The 23171-nt window shown below is 47.2% G+C and overlaps 1 protein-coding gene across 1 annotated transcript; it reads right to left on the bottom strand.

Annotated features, from left to right (window-relative positions):
- Positions 1 to 1183: 1183 nt before the first annotated feature.
- Positions 1184 to 21476, bottom strand: LOC140120793 (uncharacterized). The gene is made up of 6 exons (XM_072139736.1): positions 21140 to 21476; positions 20788 to 20889; positions 19349 to 20451; positions 5315 to 5509; positions 4973 to 5072; positions 1184 to 2338 (listed from the first exon to the last, which is right to left on the bottom strand). Exons 3-6 carry the CDS (start codon positions 20420 to 20422, stop codon positions 1335 to 1337), a joined length of 2373 nt encoding a protein of 790 aa, XP_071995837.1. The 5' UTR covers positions 20423 to 20451; positions 20788 to 20889; positions 21140 to 21476; the 3' UTR covers positions 1184 to 1334.
- Positions 21477 to 23171: the final 1695 nt, after the last annotated feature.

Raw genomic sequence — 23171 nt, 5'->3', positions numbered from 1 at the left:
TCTAAAATGTGCAGCAGCAGGCATCCCATAAGGTGCTGAGAGCTCTTGCCTCTCCTCAAGCACCAGAACTGGACTAGGGGGACCCGTTGATGGGGTCTCCTCTAAGGAGGTAGCCGTGCTGCGGTGCGCCCACCAAGCACTGTACACAGCAAAACGCTGGGGATGGGGCGGGGCGACCACCTCCACAGTGCAGGCAGCCGGAACGTCAGAAGGCCGAGAGCATAGCCACTGGGAATACAGCGGAGTGGACTAAATGTGCCAGTTATTGCGACAAATGCGCGGCCCGCCGGCCAGGAAATTACACTAATGTGGGGGAGAGACCTTAAACAGTCCGGCAGCTGCGCCATACGTGTGGACTGACATCACTGACGGAGGGGCAGCAGGGGCAGTGAAGGAGAGAGGAGCTGCAAGAGCCAGCCCTCTCCTTCACTTCATATGCAGGCACAAAGCGCCTCAAGAAGGGGATTAGGTCGTCCATTAATAAACCTGGCTACCTAAGGTACCAGGACACAAGCCAGATACCGCTCACCACTACTGCAGACAGCTTGAAGATGGAACGGGCAAGAGGAAGTGCAGGCCCAGTGCCTGCCCTATAAAGGCTCCTCTGTGGGAGGAGTTGAGCAGCAGGGAGGAGAAAGGAAACAAATACCACCCCTATTTAAAGTGCAAACATCCCATGTAATAAATTGCAACACCAGGACACCCCCAGTCTGTGGGCACCCTCCTTATACCGTCGGGGGCACCCTTCAGGAGCTTTTCTGATCCCGGGTGTTAGTTTGGGTGACGTATCAAAGCCGGGGGAGCAGCAGGACGTGATATCCATAGAAAAGTGTTGCTTCAGAAGAATGAGCGCCGTAAAAAGCAGATACAGAGGCCATTAAGGTTAAAGTGCACGGCACACAGACGGAGACAGGTGCATGTAGCCTTAGTGCCATAGAGTTGTTCATTACTCCGGCTCCGGCGTGTTCATTACTCTGGCTTGTACACGCGATTCAATGTAGTCATAAAAATTGTATCTCTAGAAAAATTTTTCTAAATACTTGATCTCATTAAAAGAAAGAGAAAATTACCAACGCGTTTCAAGCTATTACGATCCTCCTTCATAGCCCCATTCTCCGTCCCAGAACAAGCGAGACCCCACACCAACATCTGAACAAGGCCAAAAACAGAACTTCACAGCAGGTAGACGACAGACACCAAAACACTGGGGGCTTTTATTTTTGTATTTGTAAACATTTCCCAAATTAGGAACATTAATACATAACTTAATTCCCGTGTGAATTCTCTCCTGTGTGAATTCTCTCCTTTGCTGCAAGATTGGATTTTAAAGTCAACTACTCCCAGCAATCAAAACTTGGCCATGTCCTTTGGGGACCTCCATGATGTCTTTCATTTTGGGGGACATGGCTTCCCACATTGTGAAAATACATTAAAGACCCCTCTCCTGTGTGAATTCTCTCATTTGCTGAAAGATTGGATTTCACAATTGAAGATTTCTCACATTGAGGAACAGAAATCAGCTTCCCCCTCAAGTCTTGGTGACTAGTAAGATCTGATTTATTATTGAAGTGCTTGTCACAATCAGGACTAGGACTTGTCCTCCAATGACACATTTCCTCATGTCTCCTACACACTGACTTCTGGATATAACGTTTCCCACATACTCCACATGCAAATGGCTTCTCCCCGGTGTGAAGTTTCTGATGTCTAGCGAGATGTGATTGTACATTAAAACGTTTCCCGCATACTGGGCATGAAAATGGCTTCTCCCCCGTATGAATTCTCTGATGTGTAACAAGATCTGATTTAATTGCAAAACACTTCCCACATTCAGGACATTGAAATGGCTTCTCTCCTGTGTGAGTTCTCTGATGTCTAATAAGACTCCGCTTGAGGCTAAAACCTTTCCCACATTCTAGACATGAATAGGGCGTCATCCCCGTGTGAATTGCTTCATGTGCAGTTAGATAAGTTTTCCGGGTAAAACATTTCCCACATTCGGTACATATAAATGGTTTCTCTCCTGTGTGAATTCTAGAATGTCTAATAAGACCCGTCTTTTGGTTAAAACTTCTACCACATTCTAAACATGGAAATGGCTTCGGGAGATCTCTACAACGTTCCCCCATTCTGGGAGTTTTATCCTGAGGAATATTTTGCAATGGATCTGAATCCAGGACCTGTGTGGGATAATAATATGAGAAATCTGTGCTGTAAAGGGCTGGGTACACATCTTGGGTTATGTAAAGCTCCTCATCCGGTTCTTGATTGATATCACAATCCTCTGTTATAAGATATGAAGATATTAGTCCTTCCTCCGAGCTCCCGTCATCGACATCTGCCAAGTAGAACACAGATTCGATTATTTTTCAGACAATCCTACAAAGCTATAATGACATATTCCATCTATTTGTTATAGAATTTTCATACATTGAAAGAACTTGTCAAAACATAACTTTTATAGTTATATAATCTCTCTATCTGGGGGAAAAACCTTCAGAAGCAGCAAGGTTTCTTTACAATAAGAACTGGAAATGTGTGGAATAGCCGAGCTCAGGAGCCGAGCACAGCAGGGAGAGAAGAGAGCTCCAACATCTGCTGATTAGAACACAAAGGGCCACATTTATCACTTTTGTGCGCCTAAGTGTAGTAGTTGCACCTAAATTCAGGCGCACTGTTTTGCAAGAATTATCACAAGCTACAACCATCTGTGATAAGTTAATTTCCTGCCTCTTATTAATCACTTTACTTTAACACAATTTAGGCGCAGTTTAGGCGCAATGTTAGATTCTGACACTTACATGTGATCCTGCTACAAGCTCCTCTCTGCTTCTCCCACAGCCCAGAATGGAGATAACACTCACAGCAGCACCCAGGTGTGTGACACCCAGCACCCAGTGACCTCCTCAGCAGCACCCAGGTGTGTGACACCCAGCACCCAGTGACCTCCTCAGCAGGGGCTTCTCCTAGAGGGGATCCCCCAGTGCTGGTCTCCTGCTGCACCCCTGTAATTCTGCACAATATCCCCCTCAGACACTGTGCAGAATTACACGGGGGACACTTGTATGTAGTATCTGCAACATTCTGCAAACTTTTGCAAAGTTCTGCAAACTTCTGAGCTCTCTTGCTGTGAGCTCAACATTTTGCAGAATATTTTGTAAATAGAAGGTGATGAACTGTAAATAGAGTCTGCAGCTCCTGTCTGCAGTGTATCTAATGTATCTATTATATGTTCCAGTGTCTGCAGTGTATCTAATGTATCTATTATATGTTCCAGTGTCTGCAGTGTATCTAATGTATCTATTATATGTTCCAGTGTCTGCAGTGTATCTAATGTATCTATTATATGTTCCAGTGTCTGCAGTGTATCTAATGTATCTATTATATGTTCCAGTGTCTGCAGTGTATCTAATGTATCTATTATATGTTCCAGTGTCTGCAGTGTATCTAATGTATCTATTATATGTTCCAGTATCTGCAGTGTATCTAATGTATCTATTATATGTTCCAGTGTCTGTAATGTATCTAATGTATCTATTATATGTACCAGTGTCTGCAGTGTATCTAATGTATCTATTATATGTACCAGTGTCTGCAGTGTATCTAATGTATCTATTATATGTTCCAGTGTCTGCAGAGTATCTAATGTATCTATTATATGTTCTAGTGTCTGTAATGTATCTAATGTATCTATTATATGTTCCAGTGTCTGCAGTGTATCTAATGTATCTATTATATGTTCCAGTGTCTGCAGTGTATCTAATGTATCTATTATATGTTCTAGTGTCTGCAGTGTATCTAATGTATCTATTATATGTTCTAGTGTCTGCAGTGTATCTAATGTATCTATTATATGTTCTAGTGTCTGCAGTGTATCTAATGTATCTATTATATGTTCTAGTGTCTGCAGTGTATCTAATGTATCTATTATATGTACTAGTGTCTGTAATGTATCTAATATATCTATTATATGTTCCAGTGTCTGCAATGTATCTAATGTATCTATTATATGTTCCAGTGTCTGCAGTGTATCTAATGTATCTATTATATGTTCCAGTATCTGTAATGTATCTAATTGTATCTATTATATGTTCTAGTGTCTGCAGTGTATCTAATGTATCTATTATATGTTCTAGTGTCTGGCTGAGGTTTGCTGCTAGAAATGAGCTCTTCTGCACAGGGGCTCAGTGCTTTCTTCTTAGATAACGCCACCTTCGGGCTGGAGTGTTTTTGCGCCCGTTTTTGCGCCTAAATGCAAAAGTCGCACGTGATGAATATCATTAGGCGCAGCAAAACATCTGGAATTGAACGATAGATGAGGGAAAGGTGGTTATTTTAGTTGCGCGGCTAATTTGACGTTTAATCGCAAAACGGGCGCAAAAACGGTGCGCCTAAACGAAAAGGCGCAAAACCAACAGAAAAAGCAAGTGATAAATGTGGCCCAAAGTAGATTAATTTTGAAAAAAAAGACGGAATTCCATAGACTTAGGAAAATACTTGGCAAAATTCAATCATCTAAAGGCGTTTTCCAAGTTTCCATTCGGTTTAGGATAAAAAACAGGGAATTCTCACCCCCCTGCACCAGTTCCAGCACCAGTAATGAAGCTTCAGGATGGGATTTGCAGCCATAATATTGTCGTGTATGAAACGTCTACATTATGTCCGCGTGAGTCCTAATTTCGGTCCTTACGCATGAATGATATTCACGCCCATGTTCTACATCAGACGGAAGTTGGACACCTTGGTAGTTTATTGTACTAGACACATAGAAAGTTTTGGTACTAAGGTCTCTAATTCAAGGAATGTTTCACACTTGCCCATTGAAGTTATTGGGTACATGGGGAAAAGGACAGCACTCACATCCCATCGCCATGTCCCAAAATTGCCTCAAACTCAGATGCGTTTCACTGACGAAAGACATCTAATTTTACTCCCGATCCATGGACATCTAGTGTTAGTGGGGGTCACTCACCTGGGCAGTTATCTGTAGGGACGTCCTCCTTACACTCCTCATCATCGCTCGCATCAGATCCTTCTTCTTTGACTGTTACAGCATAAATAAGATTCAGGTCCTAAGTAAAAAATGTGTGAAACAAATATTATAAAAGTCATATATAGACAATTAATCAGTTTACATGACAACTTGAAGACTCCAGAACCTTCTATACCACGTCCACAAAAAACAACAGAGAGTAAATAGAATTTGGTTGACCAAGAAATCTGAAAGACTGAACACGAGGACTAACACATCCCATCCACAGATTATAGGGATCATCTCCACAACCGTCTACAGGTCCTGCAGGATTATATCTACCTGATCCTCCATGGGATCTTCTTCTGGACAATCCTGTGGAAGAAGAGGACGGGGACATCTCTCCGCTGATATCTCCTCATTGTATAGATCTGTAGGAAACATCCAGAGACTGAATTCATTCTGTACTGACAGATAATGATCAGACGTGTGGATATAATCTATTACCTGGTGATGTGAGGGGCTGGTGGTCCTCCATCATGACCTCCTTGTACAGGTCCTTGTGTCCTTCTACATACTCCCACTCCTCCATGGAGAAATAGACAGCCACATCCTGACATCTTATAGGAACCTGACACACACAATGACACAGTCATCCCCCGGACCCCTCCCTTGTGTTATTATATCATGTCCCAGCATTCCCGGCAGCGCTCACCTCTCCGCTCAGCAGCTCAGTGATCCTGGAGGTAAGTTCTAGGATCTTCTGCTTATTGATTGTCTCATGTTGAGGTCTACAAGTCGTCTTCATTACTGTGTAATCCTGATTATGGAGATACAGATGGGACACAGGCAAGGGAGTAACTTGAGGGGTTGCAGAGGTTGCGATCGCACCCGGGCCCAAGAGGTTTAGTGGGCCCTTATGGTGTCACTTTCCCATATGAGAAGACTATTACTATAAACCATACATTATAGTCTGGCATAGACTTTGCACTGGGGCCCATCAGCTTCTAGTTACACCACTGGACACGGGGATAAGAATGAGGTCATGTGACGTCATCAGATTTCTCACCTCTCCAATCACATTCATAGGACATCACTATACACCCACAGACAAAATAACATGCACCAAGTTGTTACAGGACAAGACGCTTTCTGTTTGGCTTTACTGATTAAATATGGAAGAGCTTACAATATTACAGCTGTAGTTTATTGGGGCAAATTGTACAATAGACTAGAAGGATGTGACCTCTCACCTCTCCTGTGACCTGGTAGAGGATCTCTAGGGTGAGGTCACAGATCATCTCCGCCATCATGTCTCTGTTCCTCTCCATCCTGGACGAGTCACTCAGGAAAATCCATCTGGTAGGAACCGAAACTGAAAGAAGATGGAAAAACCCTCAAATTCCCAAAAATGTGAGAGAAATGAGGAGAAGCTGAGGGAATATTCTGTGGAGACGAGGGATTTGTGTAACGTGTGAGGGGATGAGGAGCAGCAGAGGCTTCTCTCAGGCTCATGGTGTATAATAAGTGTCTGGTAATATGAGGTGGATGTGAGGTGAGACATGGAGCCGGCGTGGGGTGAGGTACAGAGCGGCGCTGCCTCTCTCCGCTATATCATCTACTCTATAGATAATAACCGCACAGTGTAACTTACCCCCAGCTGCAGAGCCGCTTATATACAGGACCTGCAGTGATGTCACCTCATCATGTGATCATGTGTGGGAGGAGCCCAGGGATCACATGGTGCTGGGTGTGGGCGGAGCTCAGTATGTTCCAGGCTCTGCTGTGCTGGAGAAGCTGAAGAGTCTCTGTAATATTGTTCACAGACTTGTGTACGGCTCCTTGTACATCGTCCTCTGTTTCCATCCTCTGTGTCTTCTGTGTGTGAGCTCTGCTCATGTGTCACTGACCACTGTAATGACTGCCATCACATGCACGGGAAATTCACAGCCGCGTGAATAAGCGCATAAAAGAAAAATGAGGACATGTGCTGGATGTGGAGAGTCGGACTATAACACGTAGTGTATAGAGAAATTAAATCCATTTTTCTGAAGACTTCTCTTTTCTGGATATAATCCGTCCCCTCATCGTTGTCACAAGGAAAAAAGTTTTGTGAGGAACCAACTCAAGAATACACAAGAGAACTGAGGAAAGTCATTAGAGGGTCCTGCATTTTCTGCAAACTTTCTGGACTTCACCCCTGAGAGTCCCAAAACAGGCATATTCTATATGCTTCCCAAAATTCATAAACCAGAAAACCCAATCATCTCAGGTGAGGGAACCCTCACTGAAAAAAATTCAAGATGCTAGAATTGCATCTCCTCTATGTGTAGAGGATGCCCCCTGTCTATGGTGATGGTAGAACCTCCTCTCCTCTAGGTGTAGAGGATGCCCCCTGTCTATGGTGATGGTAGAACCTCCTCTCCTCTAGGTGTAGAGGATGCCCCCTGTCTATGGTGATGGTAGAACCTCCTCTCCTCTAGGTGTAGACGATGCCCCCTGTCTATGGTGATGGTAGAACCTCCTCTCCTCTAGGTGTAGAGGATGCCCCCTGTCTATGGTGATGGTAGAACCTCCTCTCCTCTAGGTGTAGAGGATGTCCCCTGTCTATGGTGATGATAGAACCTCCTCTCCTCTAGGTGTAGAGGATGCCCCCTGTCTATGGTGATGGTAGAACCTCCTCTCCTCTAGGTGTAGAGGATGCCCCCTGTTTATGGTGATGGTAGAACCTCCTCTCCTCTAGGTGTAGAGGATGCCCCCTGTCTATGGTGATGGTAGAACCTCCTCTCCTCTAGGTGTAGAGGATGCCCCCTGTCTATGGTGATGGTAGAACCTCCTCTCCTCTAGGTCTAGAGGATGCCCCCTGTCTATGGTGATGGTAGAACCTCCTCTCCCCTAGGTGTAGAGGATGCTCCCTGTCTATGGTGATGGTAGAACCTCCTCTCCTCTAGGTGTAGAGGATGCCCCCTGTCTATGGTGATGGTAGAACCTCCTCTCCTCTAGGTGTAGAGGATGCTCCCTGTCTATGGTGATGGTAGAACCTCCTCTCCCCTAGGTGTAGAGGATGCTCCCTGTCTATGGTGATGGTAGAACCTCCTCTCCTCTAGGTGTAGAGGATGCCCCTGTCTATGGTGATGGTAGAACCTCCTCTCCTCTAGGTGTAGAGGATGCTCCCTGTCTATGGTGATGGTAGAACCTCCTCTCCCCTAGGTGTAGAGGATGCTCCCTGTCTATGGTGATGGTAGAACCTCCTCTCCTCTAGGTGTAGAGGATGCCCCCTGTCTATGGTGATGGTAGACCCTCCTCTCCTCTAGGTGTAGAGGATGCCCCCTGTCTATGGTGATGGCAGATCCTCCTCTCCTCTAGGTGTAGAGGATGCCTCCTGTCTATGGTGATGGTAGAACCTACTCTCCTCTAGGTGTAGATGATGCTCCATGTCTATGGTTATGGTAGAACCACCTCTCCTCTAGGTGTAGAGGATGTCCCCTGTCTATGGTGATGGTAGAACCTCCTCTCCTCTAGGTGTAGAGGATGCCCCCTGTCTATGGTGATGGTAGAACTGCCTCTCCTCTAGGTGTAGAGGATGCCCCCTGTCTATGGTGATGATAGAACCTCCTCTCCTCTAGGTGTAGAGGATGCCCCCTGTCTACGGTGATGGTAGAACCTCCTCTTCTCTAGGTGTAGAGGATGTCCCTGTCTATGGTGATGGTAGAACCTCCTCTCCTCTAGGTGTAGAGGATGCCCCTGTCTATGATGATGGTAGAACCTCCTCTCCTCTAGGTTTAGAGGATGCCCCTGTCTATGGTGATGGTAGAGCCTCCTCTCCTCTAGGTGTAGAGGATGCCCCCTGTCTATGATGATGGTAGATCCTCCTCTCCTTTAGGTGTAGAGGATGTCCCCTGTCTATGGTGATGTTAGAACCACATCTCCTCTAGGTGTAGAGGATGCCCCTGTCTATGGTGATGGTAGAACCTCCTCTCCTTTAGGTGTAGAGGATGCCTCCTGTCTATGGTAATGGTAGAACCTCCTCTCCTCTAGGTGTAGAAGATGCCCCTGTCTATGGTGATGGTAGAACCTCCTCTCCTCTAGGTGTAGAGGATGCCCCCTGTCTATGGTGATGGTAGAACCTCCTCTCCTCTAGGTGTAGAGGATGCTCCCTGTCTATGGTGATGGTAGAACCTCCGCTCCCCTAGGTGTAGATGATGCTCCATGTCTATGGTTATGGTAGAACCACCTCTCCTCTAGGTGTAGAGGATGTCCCCTGTCTATGGTGATGGTAGAACCTCCTCTCCTCTAGGTGTAGAGGATGCCCCCTGTCTATGGTGATGGTAGAACTGCCTCTCCTCTAGGTGTAGAGGATGCCCCCTGTCTATGGTGATGATAGAACCTCCTCTCCTCTAGGTGTAGAGGATGCCCCCTGTCTACGGTGATGGTAGAACCTCCTCTTCTCTAGGTGTAGAGGATGTCCCTGTCTATGGTGATGGTAGAACCTCCTCTCCTCTAGGTGTAGAGGATGCCCCTGTCTATGGTGATGGTAGAACCTCCTCTCCTCTAGGTGTAGAGGATGCCCCTGTCTATGCTGATGGTAGAGCCTCCTCTCCTCTAGGTGTAGAGGATGCCCCCTGTCTATGGTGATGGAAGAACCTCCTCTCCTCTAGGTGTAGAGGATGCCCCCTGTCTATGGTGATGGTAGAACCATCTCTCCTCTAGGTGTAGAGGACGCCCCCTGTCTATGGTGATGGTAGAACCACCTCTCCACTAGGTGTAGAGGATGCCACCTGTCTATGGTGATGGTAGAACCACCTCTCCTCTAGGTGTAGAGGATGCCCCCTGTCTATGGTGATGGTAGAACCACCTCTCCTTTAGGTGTAGAGGATGCCCCCTGCCTATGGTAATGGTAGGACCATCTCTCCTCTAGGTGTAAAGGACGCCCCCTGTCTATGGTGATGTTAGAACCTCCTATCCTTTAGGTGTAAAGGACGCCCCCTGTCTATGGTGATGTTAGAACCTCCTCTCCTTTAGGTGTAGAGGATGCCCCCTGTCTATGGTGATGGTAGAACCTCCTCTCCTCTAGGTGTATAGGATGCACCCTGTCTATGGTGATGGCAGAACCTCCTCTCCTCTAGGTGTAGAGGATGCCCCCTGTCTATGGTGATGGCAGAACCTCCTCTCCTCTAGGTGTAGAGGATGCCCCTGTCTATGGTGATGGAAGAACCTCCTCTCCTCTAGGTGTAGAGGATGCCCCCTGTCTATGGTGATGATAGAACCATCTCTCCTCTAGGTGTAGAGGACGCCCCCTGTCTATGGTGATAGTAGAACCTCCTCTCCTCTAGGTGTAGAGGATGTCCCCTGTCTATGCTGATGGTAGAACCACCTCTCCTCTATATGTAGAGGATGCCCCTGTCTATGGTGATGGTAGAACTGCCTCTCCTCTAGGTGTAGAGGATGTCCCTGTCTATGGTGATGGTAGAACCTCCTCTCCTCTAGGTGTAGAGGATGTCTCCTGCCTATGGTGATGGTAGAACCACCTCTCCTCTATATGTAGAGGATGCCCCTGTCTATGGTGATGGTAGAACTGCCTCTCCTCTAGGTGTAGAGGATGTCCCTGTCTATGGTGATGGTAGAACCTCCTCTCCTCTAGGTGTAGAGGATGTCTCCTGCCTATGGTGATGGTAAAACCACCTCTCCTCTAGGTGTAGAGGATGCCCCCTGTCTATGGTGATGGTAGAACCTCCTCTCCTTTAGGTGTAGAGGATGCCTCCTGTTTATGATGATGGTAGAACCTCCTCTCCTCTAGGTGTAGAGGATGCCCCCTGTCTATGGTGATGGTAGAACCTCCTCTCCTCTAGGTGTATAGGATGACCCCTGTCTATGGTGATGGCAGAACCTCCTCTCCTCTAGGTGTAGAGGATGCCCCTGTCTATGGTGATGGAAGGACCTCCTCTCCTCTAGGTGTAGAGGATATCCCCTGTCTATGCGGAAGGTAGAACCTCCTCTCCTCTATGTGTAGAGGATGCCCCCTGTCTATGCTGATGGTAGAACCTCCTCTCCTCTATGTGTAGAGGATGCCCCCTGTCCATGGTGATGGTAGAACCTCCTCTCCTCTAGGTGTAGAGGATGCCCCCTGTCTATGGTGATGGTAGAACCTCCTCTCCTCTAGGTGTAGAGGATGCCCCTGTCTATGGTGATGGTAGAACTGCCTCTCCTCTATGTGTAGAGGATGCCCCCTGTCTATTGTGATGGTAGAAACACCTCTCCTCTAGGTGTAGAGGATGTTCCCTGTCTATGGTGATGGTAGATCCTCCTCTCCTCTAGGTGTAGAGGACGCCCCCGGTCTATGGTGATGGTACAACCACCTCTCCTCTAGGTGTAGAGGATGCCCCGTGTCTATGCTGGTGGTAGAACCACCTCTCCTCTAGGTGTAGAGGATGCCCCCTGTCTATGGTAATTGTAGAACCTCCTCTCCTCTAGGTGTAGAGGATGTCCCCTGTCTATGCTGGTGGTAGAACCACCTCTCCTCTAGGTGTAGAGGATGTCCCCTGTCTATGCTGATGGTAGAACCACCTCTCCTCTATATGTAGAGGATGCCCCTGTCTATGATGATGGTAGAACTGCCTCTCCTCTATGTGTATAGGATGTCCCTGTCTATGGTGATGGTAGAACCTCCTCTCCTCTAGGTGTAGAGGATGCCCCCTGTCTATGGTCGTGGTAGAAACGCCTCTCCTCTAGGTGTGGAGGATGCCTCCTTTCTATGGTGATGATAGAGCCTCCTCTCCTCTAGGTGTAGAGGATGCCCCCTGTCTATGGTGATGGTCGAACCTCCTCTCCTCTAGGTGTAGAGGATGCCCCTGTCTATGGTGATGGAAGAACCTCCTCTCCTCTAGGTGTAGAGGATGTCCCCTGTCTATGGTGATGGTAGAACTGCCTCTCCTCTATGTGTAGAGGATGCCTCCTGTCTATGGTGATGGTAGAACCTCCTCTTCTCTAGGTGTAGAGGATGCCCCCGGTCTATGGTGATGGTACAACCACCTCTCCTCTAGGTGTAGAGGATGCCCCCTGTCTATGCTGGTGGTAGAACCACCTCTCCTCTAGGTGTAGAGGATGCCCCCTGTCTATGGTAATGGTAGAACCTCCTCTCCTCTAGGTGTAGAGGATGTCCCCTGTCTATGCTGGTGGTAGAACCACCTCTCCTCTAGGTGTAGAGGATGCCTCCTGTCTATGCTGATGGTAGAACCACCTCTCCTCTATATGTAGAGGATGCCCCTATCTATGGTGATGGTAGAACCTCCTCTCCTCTAGGTGTAGAGGATGCCCCCTGTCTATGGTGATGGTAGAATCTCCTCTCCTCTAGGTGTAGAGGATGCCCCCTGTCTATGGTGATGGTAGAACCTCCTCTCCTCTAGGTGTACAGGATGCCCCCTGTCTATGGTGATGGTAGAACTGCCTCTCCTCTATGTGTATAGGATGTCCCTGTCTATGGTGATGGTAGAACCTCCTCTCCTCTAGGTGTAGAGGATGCCCCCTGTCTATGGAGATGGTAGAAACACCTCTCCTCTAGGTGTGGAGGATGCCTCCTGTCTATGGTGATGATAGAGCCTCCTCTCCTCTAGGTGTAGAGGATGTCTCCTGCCTATGCTGATGGTAGAACTACCTCTCCTCTAGGTGTAGAGGATGCCCCCTGTCTATGCTGATGGTAGAACCTCCTCTCCTCTAGGTGTAAAGGATGCCCCCTGTCTATGGTGATGGTAGAACCTCTTCTCCTCTAGGTGTAGAGGATGCCCCCTGTCTATGGTGATGGTAGAACCTCCTCTCCTCTAGGTGTAGAGGATGCCCCCTGTCTATGGTGATGGTAGAACCTCCTCTCCTCTAGGTGTAGAGGATGTCCCCTGTCTATGGTGATGGTACAACTACCTCTCCTCTAGGTGTAGAGGATGCCCCTGTCTATGGTGATGGAAGAACCTCCTCTCCTCTAGGTGTAGAGGATGTCCCCTGTCTATGCTGATGGTAGAACCTCCTCTCCTCTATGTGTAGAGGATGCCCCTGTCTATGGTGATGGTAGAACTGCCTCTCCTATATGTGTAGAGGATGCCCCCTGTCTATTGTGATGGTAGAAACACCTCTCCTCTAGGTGTAGAGGATGCCTCCTGTCTATGGTGATGGTAGAGCCTCCTCTCCTCTAGGTGTAGAGGATGCCCCTGTCTATGGTGATGGTAGAACCTCCTCTCCTCTAGGTGTAGAGGATGCCCCTGTCTATGGTGATGGTAGAACCACCTCTCCTCTAGGTGTAGAGGATGTCCCCTGTCTATGCTGGTGGTAGAACCACCTCTCCTCTAGGTGTAGAGGATGCCCCCTGTCTATGCTGATGGTAGAACCACCTCTCCTCTATATGTAGAGGATGCCCCTGTCTATGGTGATGGTAGAACCTCCTCTCCTCTAGGTGTAGAGGATGTCCCCTGTCTATGGTGATGGTAGAACCTCCTCTCCTCTAGGTGTAGAGGATGCCCCTGTCTATGGTGATGGTAGAACCTCCTCTCCTCTAGGTGTAGAGGATGCCCCTGTCTATGGTGATGGTAGAACCACCTCTCCTCTAGGTGTAGAGGATGTCCCCTGTCTATGGTGATGGTAGAACCTCCTCTCCTCTAGGTGTAGAGGATGCCCCCTGTCTATGGTGATGGTAGAACCACCTCTCCTCTAGGTGTAGAGGATGCCCCCTGTCTATGCTGATGGTAGAACCACCTCTCCTCTATATGTAGAGGATGTCCCCTGTCTATGGTGATGGTAGAACCTCCTCTCCTCTAGGTGTAGAGGATGCCCCTGTCTATGGTGATGGTAGAACCTCCTCTCCTCTAGGTGTAGAGGATGCCCCCTGTCTATGGAGATGGTAGAAACACCTCTCCTCTAGGTGTGGAGGATGCCTCCTGTCTATGGTGATGATAGAGCCTCCTCTCCTCTAGGTGTAGAGGATGCCCCCTGTCTATGGTGATGGTAGAACCTCCTCTCCTCTAGGTGTAGAGGATGCCCCTGTCTATGGTGATGGAAGAACCTCCTCTCCTCTAGGTGTAGAGGATGTCCCCTGTCTATGCTGATGGTAGAACCTCCTCTCCTCTATGTGTAGAGGATGCCCCTGTCTATGGTGATGGTAGAACTGCCTCTCCTCTATGTGTAGAGGATGCCCCCTGTCTATTGTGATGGTAGAAACACCTCTCCTCTAGGTGTAGAGGATGCCCCCTGTCTATGGTGATGGTAGAGCCTCCTCTCCTCTAGGTGTAGTGGATGTCCCCTGTCTATGGTGATGGTAGAACCTCCTCTCCTCTAGGTGTAGAGGATGCCCCTGTCTATGGTGATGGTAGAACCTCCTCTCCTCTAGGTGTAGAGGATGCCCCTGTCTATGGTGATGGTAGAACCACCTCTCCTCTAGGTGTAGAGGATGCCCTTGTCTATGGTGATGGTGGAACCTCCTCTCCCCTAGGTGTATTAGATGTCCCCTGTCTATGGTGATGGTAGAACCACCTCTCCGCTAGGTGTAGAGGATGTCCCCTGTCTATGGTGATGATTGAACCTCCTCTCCTCTAGGTGTAGAGGATGCCCCCTGTCTACGGTGATGGTAGAGCCTCCTCTTCTGTAGGTGTAGGGGATTCTCCCTGTCTATGATGATGGTAGAACCTCTTCTCCTCTAGGTCTAGAGGATGTCCCTGTCTATGGTGATGGTAGAACCTCCTCTCCTCTAGGTGTAGTGGATGTTCCTTGTCTATGGTTATGGTAGAACCACCTCTCCTCTAGGTGTAGAGGATGTCCCCTGTCTATGGTGATGGTAGAGCCTCCTCTCCTCTAGGTGTAGAAGATGTCTCCTGCCTATGGTGATGGTAGAACCACCTCTCCTCTAGGTGTAGAGGATGCCCCCTGTCTATGGTGATGGTAGAACCTCCTCTCCTCTAGGTGTAGAGAGTGCCCCCTGTCTATGGTGATGGTAGAACCTCCTCTCCTCTAGGTGTAGAGGATGCCCCCCGTCTATCGTGATGGTAGAACCTCCTCTCCTCTAGGTGTAGAGGATGCCCCCCGTCTATGGTGATGGTAGAACCTCCTCTCCTCTAGGTGTAGAGGATGCCCCTTGTCTATGGTAATGGTAGAATCTCCTCTAGGTGTAGAGGATACCCCTGTCTATGGTGATGGTAGAACCTCCTCTCCTCTAGGTGTAGAGGATGCCTCCTGTCTATGGTGATGGTAGAACCGCTTCTCCTCCAGGTGTAGAGGATGCCCCCTGTCTATGGTGATGGTAGAACCTCCTCTCCTCTAGGTGTAGAGGATGCCCCATGTCTATGGTGATGGTAGAACCCCCTCTTCTCTAGGTGTAGAGGATGCCTCCTGTCTATGGTGATGGTAGAACCTCCTCTCCTCTAGGTGTAGAGGATGCCTCCTGTCTATGGTGATGGTAGAACCTCCTCTCCTCTAGGTGTAGAGGATGCCCCCTGTCTATGGTGATGGTAGAACCTCCTATCCTCTAGGTGTAGAGGATGCCCCCTGTCTATGGTGATGGTAGAACCTCCTCTCCTCTAGGTGTAGAGGATGCCTCCTGTCTATGGTGATGGTAGAACCGCTTCTCCTCCAGGTGTAGAGGATGCTCTCCTGCATGTTATTATTGATTAGGGGGTCCTGTATAAATTTTAATTAGGGAGTTCTGTACATATGTAGAATCATTTACCATACTGTATGTATGTACATAGGTACCGGGAATTGGTCCTGGTGCTGTGTTTCAGTATGAAGTTCAGTTCTAGTACTGTACTTGTATTGGACTCCACACTGGTGCTGTATTTATGTACTTAGCTCTGTTCACTTTACCTATTAATTAAAGGGGGGCGGACAGTAAGAAGACGGTCGGAGGGGTCTATTATCTTGTGGACTGTAAAGGTTTTGGACCTGAAGAGAGATCCTGGGAGTCTATAGAAAATATTCAAAGTTCCCCTGTATGCTCCTCCTTTGCTCCAGTCCCTCCCATAGGCACCATTGTGTTTCTGTTCCTGCTGCGCATATGCTCCACGGTATGTTCTGGCCCTCACACATTGGGGCAGATTTACTTACCTCGCCCATTCGCGATCCAGCGGCGCGTTCTCTGCTCCGGATTCGGGTCCGGCCGGGATTTAAGAAGGTAGTTCTTCACCCGTCCACCAGGTGGCGCTGCTGCGCTGAAAGTCATCTCATCGCGCTGGAATGCACCACCTCGGACCAGGTGAAGGTAAGCGCTCCCCAAGCGACACTTTTTCGGTTTTTAAATGCGGCGGTTTTTCCGAATACGTCGGGTTTTCGTTCGTCCACGCCCCCCAATTTCCGTCGCGCGCATGCCGGCGCCGATGCACCACAATCCGATCGCGTGCGCCACAATCCCGGGGCAATTCAGGTGCAATCGGCGCAAATCGGAAATATTCGGGTAACACGTCGGGAAAACGCGAATCGGGCCCTTAGTAAATGACCCCCATTATCTTGCTCCTAGCTATCAGTTTGTGGGTCCAAAGGTGCGGCCTCTGTGCAGTTCATGATATTAAAAGGGCCAGTGTGCACACATCTAACCTGTCCCCCACAAACCAGTGAACACCTTTGGTGATAAAATGGACCTCCAGGAGGTGCCTTGATCCCAGCCTTGTTTCCTTACTCTATTTGTGTCCCATGTATCTGTATTCTTCTCTTTTAAAGACCCTGATATTTCTGCTTGATTGCTGCCTTCACTGTTGCACTGTTATGACTACACTTGCCTGACCCCGAGACCACCACCAAAGGTAGTGGCCTTGCGATCTCTTCACAGCAAAGTCCACATCCCTGTATAGGGGTAAAAGAGGGAACACCAGAGGAGTTCCAGGATAATGTCCTTAGTGTGTGGCCCAAAGTCAAACCAGTTGGATAGTACAGTGCGTCAATTACCTCTGTTCTTTATGCTCACAGATTGGAGGTGACATAGTGGGGGGTACAGTAATGTTTTGAGGCAACTACTTAATAGCAGGTGTGTATATCTTTAGAGTATAACACACCCCTTCATTTATAGGGCGAGAAGTGAGGCAATGGCTCCAAAATCTCAGCCTGGTGCCTCTGTTCAGTTTGGAGGAGCAGGATGGGTCACCCAGCTCCTATCCGATGCTTAGTCTCCTGATGTGTCTGCAACATCCCCCTCCGAGGCCTGACCTTGTTGGGCTTGAGGGGCTTCTGGATTCCCTTTGGCACCTGAGTGGCTGGCTGAGCACAGCCTAGCGCTCAACAGGGTCATGTTCGCTGAGTAGCAGAGGAACAGGCCCCATCCACAAGCAGGTATCTGGAAGATAGATTGTGATGCAAAGAGAGAGAGATGCGGCAGATGAATAGTAGTTCTCCCTGGGGCACTGCTGATGGGTGTGTGAGAGGGTCCCTGACTGATGGTAGATAGGAGCTCCTTGTTTCTGGGGCAGAAATGACAAGGAGACAAGCAATGTCAATCATAAACTCACAGTTCCTTTATTTCCTGAACATGAACTTCAATGTAGGCAACAGGTCATGGTAACCATTCCACTGGTCCAGCACCATGGTTGGATCTATCTGTCAACGTAATGCTCACAGCCTGATTTAGGTAGCTTCAGGCTGGAGAGATGGACGGCTGATTCAGCAGCAGAGTTTAGGAAAGCTCTGGTATTGACTTTGGGCTATGGGCCTTATCTGTAGGCCATGTGTCTGGATTGCAGGTCTTAGATACATGTGCTTTATACTCCATCTTAGATCTCCCCAGCACTTTCCGGCCACCAGAGGTTTTTATGAACTTCCCTTGGGAGTGGTCAGTTCAGGGATTATCCAACCAGGACCTTCGTACAATTAGTTATTAACATTAGATCTGATTGGTCACAATATAAACATTTTCTTTCCAGGCAGATGTTAAGCAGCTACAATACCAAAGATATACAGAAGGTAGCAACGTTGATAATGGATCAACATATCATATGAAGAGGAAAGTACATGTTCTTAATGGCACATTGAACCACAAAGACTGCTGGATTAGTTGGCCATACTTCTCCCACATCTTAAGGACATTTCAACCGAATAAATTCTGTTACATAACCCGTCCAGCGGGCCGTTACATGTCTCCTGCAGCTCAGTCTGGTGCAAGACAGCGTGTGATGTGTGTGTGCGCGAGTCTGCAGTCCTAGTGCACACTTGGTTGGCACTTCCTGTCCACACATACACTGTCCTTCTAGTGCCGTTAAACCCCCGAGCGTTCACTGATCCCCATTGGCCTCATCGAAAGCTATTGTTCCAGGGCTGGTGTTAAGTCAAAGGAGATTCAGGTGTAGCAGGTATTCGTGGTGGAGGGCCATCCAACTCATCTGTGAAGTTTGGAAATCAATACTGTGAAAAGCTTATGCATAACCAAAGTGGATGCCAACTTCACTTGGGTGCCCCAACTTTGGTGAATGGGGATGCGAGTGGATACTGACGTGGATTCAAATTTTGTGGCTTCCCTTGAGGCATGTGCTGGTATTCCTTCCCCCACTGCTCATTTAGACTCTGAGCCCAGGGGCAAAATCTGGGCAAGGAGGACAAGAAGCGTTGTGTGGTATCGGACCGTCCTGAGGATATTAAGCCTCTGGCAGGTAAAAATATGAATAACACAGAAAACCTGGAGTTTTTCATCTGATCCTGGATATTTTTGAGCCGCTGATTTCAAAAATCAATTTCTCTAAAACAGCTCTGGTTTATGGTTTACTTACATCAAGAAATAAGTACATTGGAAGGACGATGGGATAAACATATCGGGGCACATTTACTTACCCGCCCACTGGAGTTCACAAATTACGGAGTGTCCGTGTATAATGCACTCTGGCGCAATTCACTAAGATCGTGCGCCCGATATCCTGCATGTGTCGCTTCCCCGCTCAGGTCCTGGTGCATGTAAGTGCATTGTCTTGTGACACAAATTGTAAGTTAAATCCCACGCTCAGTACGGCCCACCACACCCCCATTTCTGTTGCATGAAAGCAGCGCAGCTGCGCCAAAATCCGCGTGCGACACAATTCTAGCGCAGATACCTGTAAAATACCTGTAAAAGCTGCGCAAATCGTGAAAAACGTGAACAGTGCGACAAAAGTGCAATCCGTAACCCTTAGTAAATAAGCCCCATCATTGCTGATCATAGTTTAGTGCGGAGTTTCTTATTCTCTCTCTTACTCTACAATAATCTGGATAAGGAAACACATTAAAAAAATGCGAGGTCCTGTTTTGTTACGATCGGAAGACAAGCGCTACAAAATAGCTGCAGGTTTTTATTTACATTTATAACTAAAAAAAAAACATTTCCCACATTCTGAATATTCATGTATAATTTTTCTCCTGTGTGAATTCTCTCCTGTGCACAAACTAATTTCATGGTAAAACACTTTCCACAACATGAAAGGGGGCCTGACCCTGAGGGACCGGTATGAGGTCGAACACAACAGGATTCGGAACAAAAATTAATGACGCATTTGGTGTGTGAATTCTCTCATGTACAACAGGTCGTGATTTCACAGGTGAAGGTTTCTCACCCGGTGGACATGAAACCACTTTCAGATGAGTCTTCTGGTGTCTATTAAGATCTGATTTTATGATAAACTCCTTGTCACAATCAGGACATGGAAATGGCTTCTCCCCTGTGTGAATTCTTATATGTCTAGCGAGATGTGACTGCACACTAAAACATCTCCCACATTCTGGACATGGAAATGGTTTCTCCCCTGTGTGAATTCTCAGATGGGTAACGAGATCTTGCTTCCTTGTAAAACTTTTGCAACATTCGGAACACGTGAACGGCCTTTCCGATGAATGAACTTTCTTATGGATATCGAGATCCATTTTATTTCTAAAACATTTTCCACATTCTGAACAGGGAAACGGCTTCACCCCTGTGTGTGATCCCAGATGTCTCATAAGCCCCGAACTGTGGATGAAACTTTTCTCACATTCTGGACATGAGTACTTCTTCCCGGAGTGGATTTTTTTATGTGAATTTAGTGATGCTTTTGAAGGAAAACATTTGTTACAATCTAAACATGGGTAAGGCAACTTCCCAGTGTGTATTTCTTTATGTACATTCATCGATGATTTTGAAGCAAAACATTTGTTGCATTCTGAACATGAGAATGGCTTCTCTCCTGTGTGAGTTCTCTCATGTCTAGTTAGCTTCGATTTGTGGAGGAAACCTTTCTTACATTCTGAACATGAGTATGGCTTCTTCCCTGTGTGATGTTTTCTATGTATATATAGTGACGCTTTTGAAGAATAAAATTTGTCACATTCTGAACATGGAAATAGCTTTGGACGATTGGAATATCTACGAGTTTTATCTTGATGTATATTGTGTGGTGGATCTGAAGACTGGACTTGTGTAGGAGGATCAGATGACGGATCAGCGCTGTGAAGGGCTGGGGGCACATCGGAGGGAATGTTGGGTTCTGCAGATCTCATTCGTCCCTCCAATTGCTCGGCGCCATCACCTGCCAAGTATAACACTGATTACAATTATTTTGATATAATAAGTTTATATGCTGGTGGAATGTCCAAATGTGTCAAACGTGAATTATTAAAAAGTTTAAATTCAAAAATTTCCACGTTTTAGCAATCTTTGTCAGTCTTTCGGAATACGTCAGAGTATTCTCCCCTCCCAGTTCCAATGGAGCACCGGGGGGTAAGTGATGATTATTATACTACTGCCCCTGTATATTCCCTTTGCTGCAGTCAGGACGGGATTTGCAGTCAGGATATTATTGTCGGGATGTTATGTCCACATTATGGCCGTGTGAACCAGTCCTCATGTAGTGGTGGTCACTCACCTGGGTGAGGTTATCTGTAGGGACGTCCTCCTTACACTCCTCATCACCGCTCACATCTGTCTCTTCTTCTTTTACTGTTACAGCATAAATAATATTCAGATCCTAAGTAAGAAAAAAGGGTGTAACTAATATTATAAAAGTCATATATAGACAATAAATCAGCACATTTTACTTAACAAATCGTAGATTCCAGAACCTTCTAGATCACGTCCACAAAAATAAGCGAGAGCTGATAGAATTTGGTTGACCAAGAAACCTGAAAGACTGAACTCAAGGACTAACACATCCCATCCACAGATTATAGGGATCATCCCGAGAGATCGGTCTACAGGTCCTGCAGGATTATATCTACCTGATCCTCCATGGGATCTTCTTCTGGACAATCCTGTGGAAGAAGAGGACGGGGACATCTCTCCGCTGATATCTCCTCATTGTATAGATCTGTAGGAAACATCCAGAGACTGAATTCATTCTGTACTGACAGATAATGATCAGACGTGTGGATATAATCTATTACCTGGTGATGTGAGGGGCTGGTGGTCCTCCATCATGACCTCCTTGTACAGGTCCTTGTGTCCTTCTACATACTCCCACTCCTCCATGGAGAAATAGACAGCCACATCCTGACATCTTATAGGAACCTGACACACACAATGACACAGTCATCCCCCGGACCCCTCCCTTGTGTTATTATATCATGTCCCAGCATTCCCGGCAGCGCTCACCTCTCCGCTCAGCAGCTCAGTGATCCTGGAGGTAAGTTCTAGGATCTTCTGCTTATTGATGTTCTCATGTTGAGGTCTACAAGTCGTCTTCATTACTGTGTAATCCTGATTATGGAGACACAGATGGGACACGGGGATAAGAATGAGGTCATGTGACATCAGAGCTGTGCATTATGGGACATTTCTAGAAGACTGGGAGATATTGTGGTCACTGAGTGCAGATAAGAAGGACGTGACCTCTCACCTCTCCTGTGACCTGGTAGAGGATCTCTAGGGTGAGGTCACATATCATCTCCGCCATCCTCTCCCTGTTCCTCTCCATCCTGGACGAGTCACTCAGGAAAATCCATCTGGTAGGAACCAAAACTGAAAGAAGATGGAAAAACCCTCAAATTCCCAAAAATGTGAGAGAAATGAGGAGAAGCGGAGACATGGAGCCGGCGTGGGCTGAGGTACAGAGCGGCGCTGCCTCTCTCCGCTATATCATCTCCTCTATAGATAATAACCGCACAGTGTAACTTACCCCCAGCTGCAGAGCCGCTTATATACAGGACCTGCAGTGATGTCACCTCATCATGTGATCATGTGTGGGAGGAGCCCAGGGATCACATGGTGCTGGATGTGGGCGGAGCTCAGTGTGTTCCCGGCTCTGCTGTGCTGGAGAAGCTGAAGAGTCTCTGTAATATTGTTCACAGACTTGTGTATGGCTCCTTGTACATCGTCCTCTGTTTCCATCCTCTGTGTCTTCTGTGGGTGAGCTCTGCTCATGTGTCACTGACCACTGTAATGACTGCCATCACATGCACGGGAAATTCACAGCTGTGTGCATGAACGCATAGGAACAAATGAGGACGTGCGCTGGATGTGGAGAGTCGGACTATTACACGTTGTGTACAGAGAGACTAAATCCGTGTTACTGATGACGTCTCTTTTCCGGGGATAATCCGTCCCCTCACCGGTGTCGGAAGAAAAAAAGTTTTGTAAGGAACCAACTCAAAAACACACAATAGAACTGAGGAAAGTCATTAGAGGGTCCTACAGATTCTGCAAACCTTCTGGACTTCACCCCTGAGAGTCCCAAAACATTCAGATGAACTTTATATATTATTTCTCACACAGAGCACAGTTATGTTTGAATCATGAGATGAATAGACATTTTACAAAATGGCTGACAGTGGTCAGCATGACCCCCAGACTTAAGACAACATGGCGTATGATTGGTTCAACATGGCGTCTTGTATTGAAATATATCTCTCCCAGCGACCAATCACAGCTAACCCTCAACTATCACTATGAAAAAGTGCGTGAAAAATTTACCTAGAAATTTACCTCACAAAACACAATTACCTCAATCTGAGGTAAAACAAAGTGCATCTGACAAGGGGAATAAAACTCCACCTTAAAAATAAACCAATGCAACATGGAATATACAAGGAACTGTGACACCATGCGTCCCCTTACACAATTACCATACTTCAAGGAGGCCCCTACATTTCATAGTATCATAATGTAGAAGGTTGGAATAAGACGCATTTCCATCCAAAGAACTATCCAAACGTGTACGTAGAGTCCTCCATAACAATCAAAGAGAAACCCTGACTATGGTGATGGTAGAACCTCCTCTCCTTTAGGTGTAGAGGATGTCCCCTGTCTATGGTG

Source organism: Engystomops pustulosus, chromosome 3 (genome assembly GCF_040894005.1).
Source record: "Engystomops pustulosus chromosome 3, aEngPut4.maternal, whole genome shotgun sequence".
Lineage (NCBI taxonomy): Eukaryota > Metazoa > Chordata > Amphibia > Anura > Leptodactylidae > Engystomops > Engystomops pustulosus.
Note: the sequence above shows the minus strand (reverse complement) of the source record. Positions and strands in the feature narration are given on the sequence as shown.

What these genes read in the sequence shown, in the direction of transcription:
- LOC140120793 (XM_072139736.1), bottom strand. Translation starts at nt 20,422, where the DNA reads ATGAGATCTGCAGAACCCAACATTCCCTCCGATGTGCCCCCAGCCCTT. An exon ending in ATGTTGTGGAAAGTGTTTTA is followed by an intron (nt 5,510 to 19,348) that starts CCATGAAATTAG and finishes AGGAGGTCATGA; the next exon opens with TGGAGGACCACCAGCCCCTC. An exon ending in AAGATCCCATGGAGGATCAG is followed by an intron (nt 5,073 to 5,314) that starts GTAGATATAATC and finishes TTTTTTACTTAG; the next exon opens with GACCTGAATCTTATTTATGC.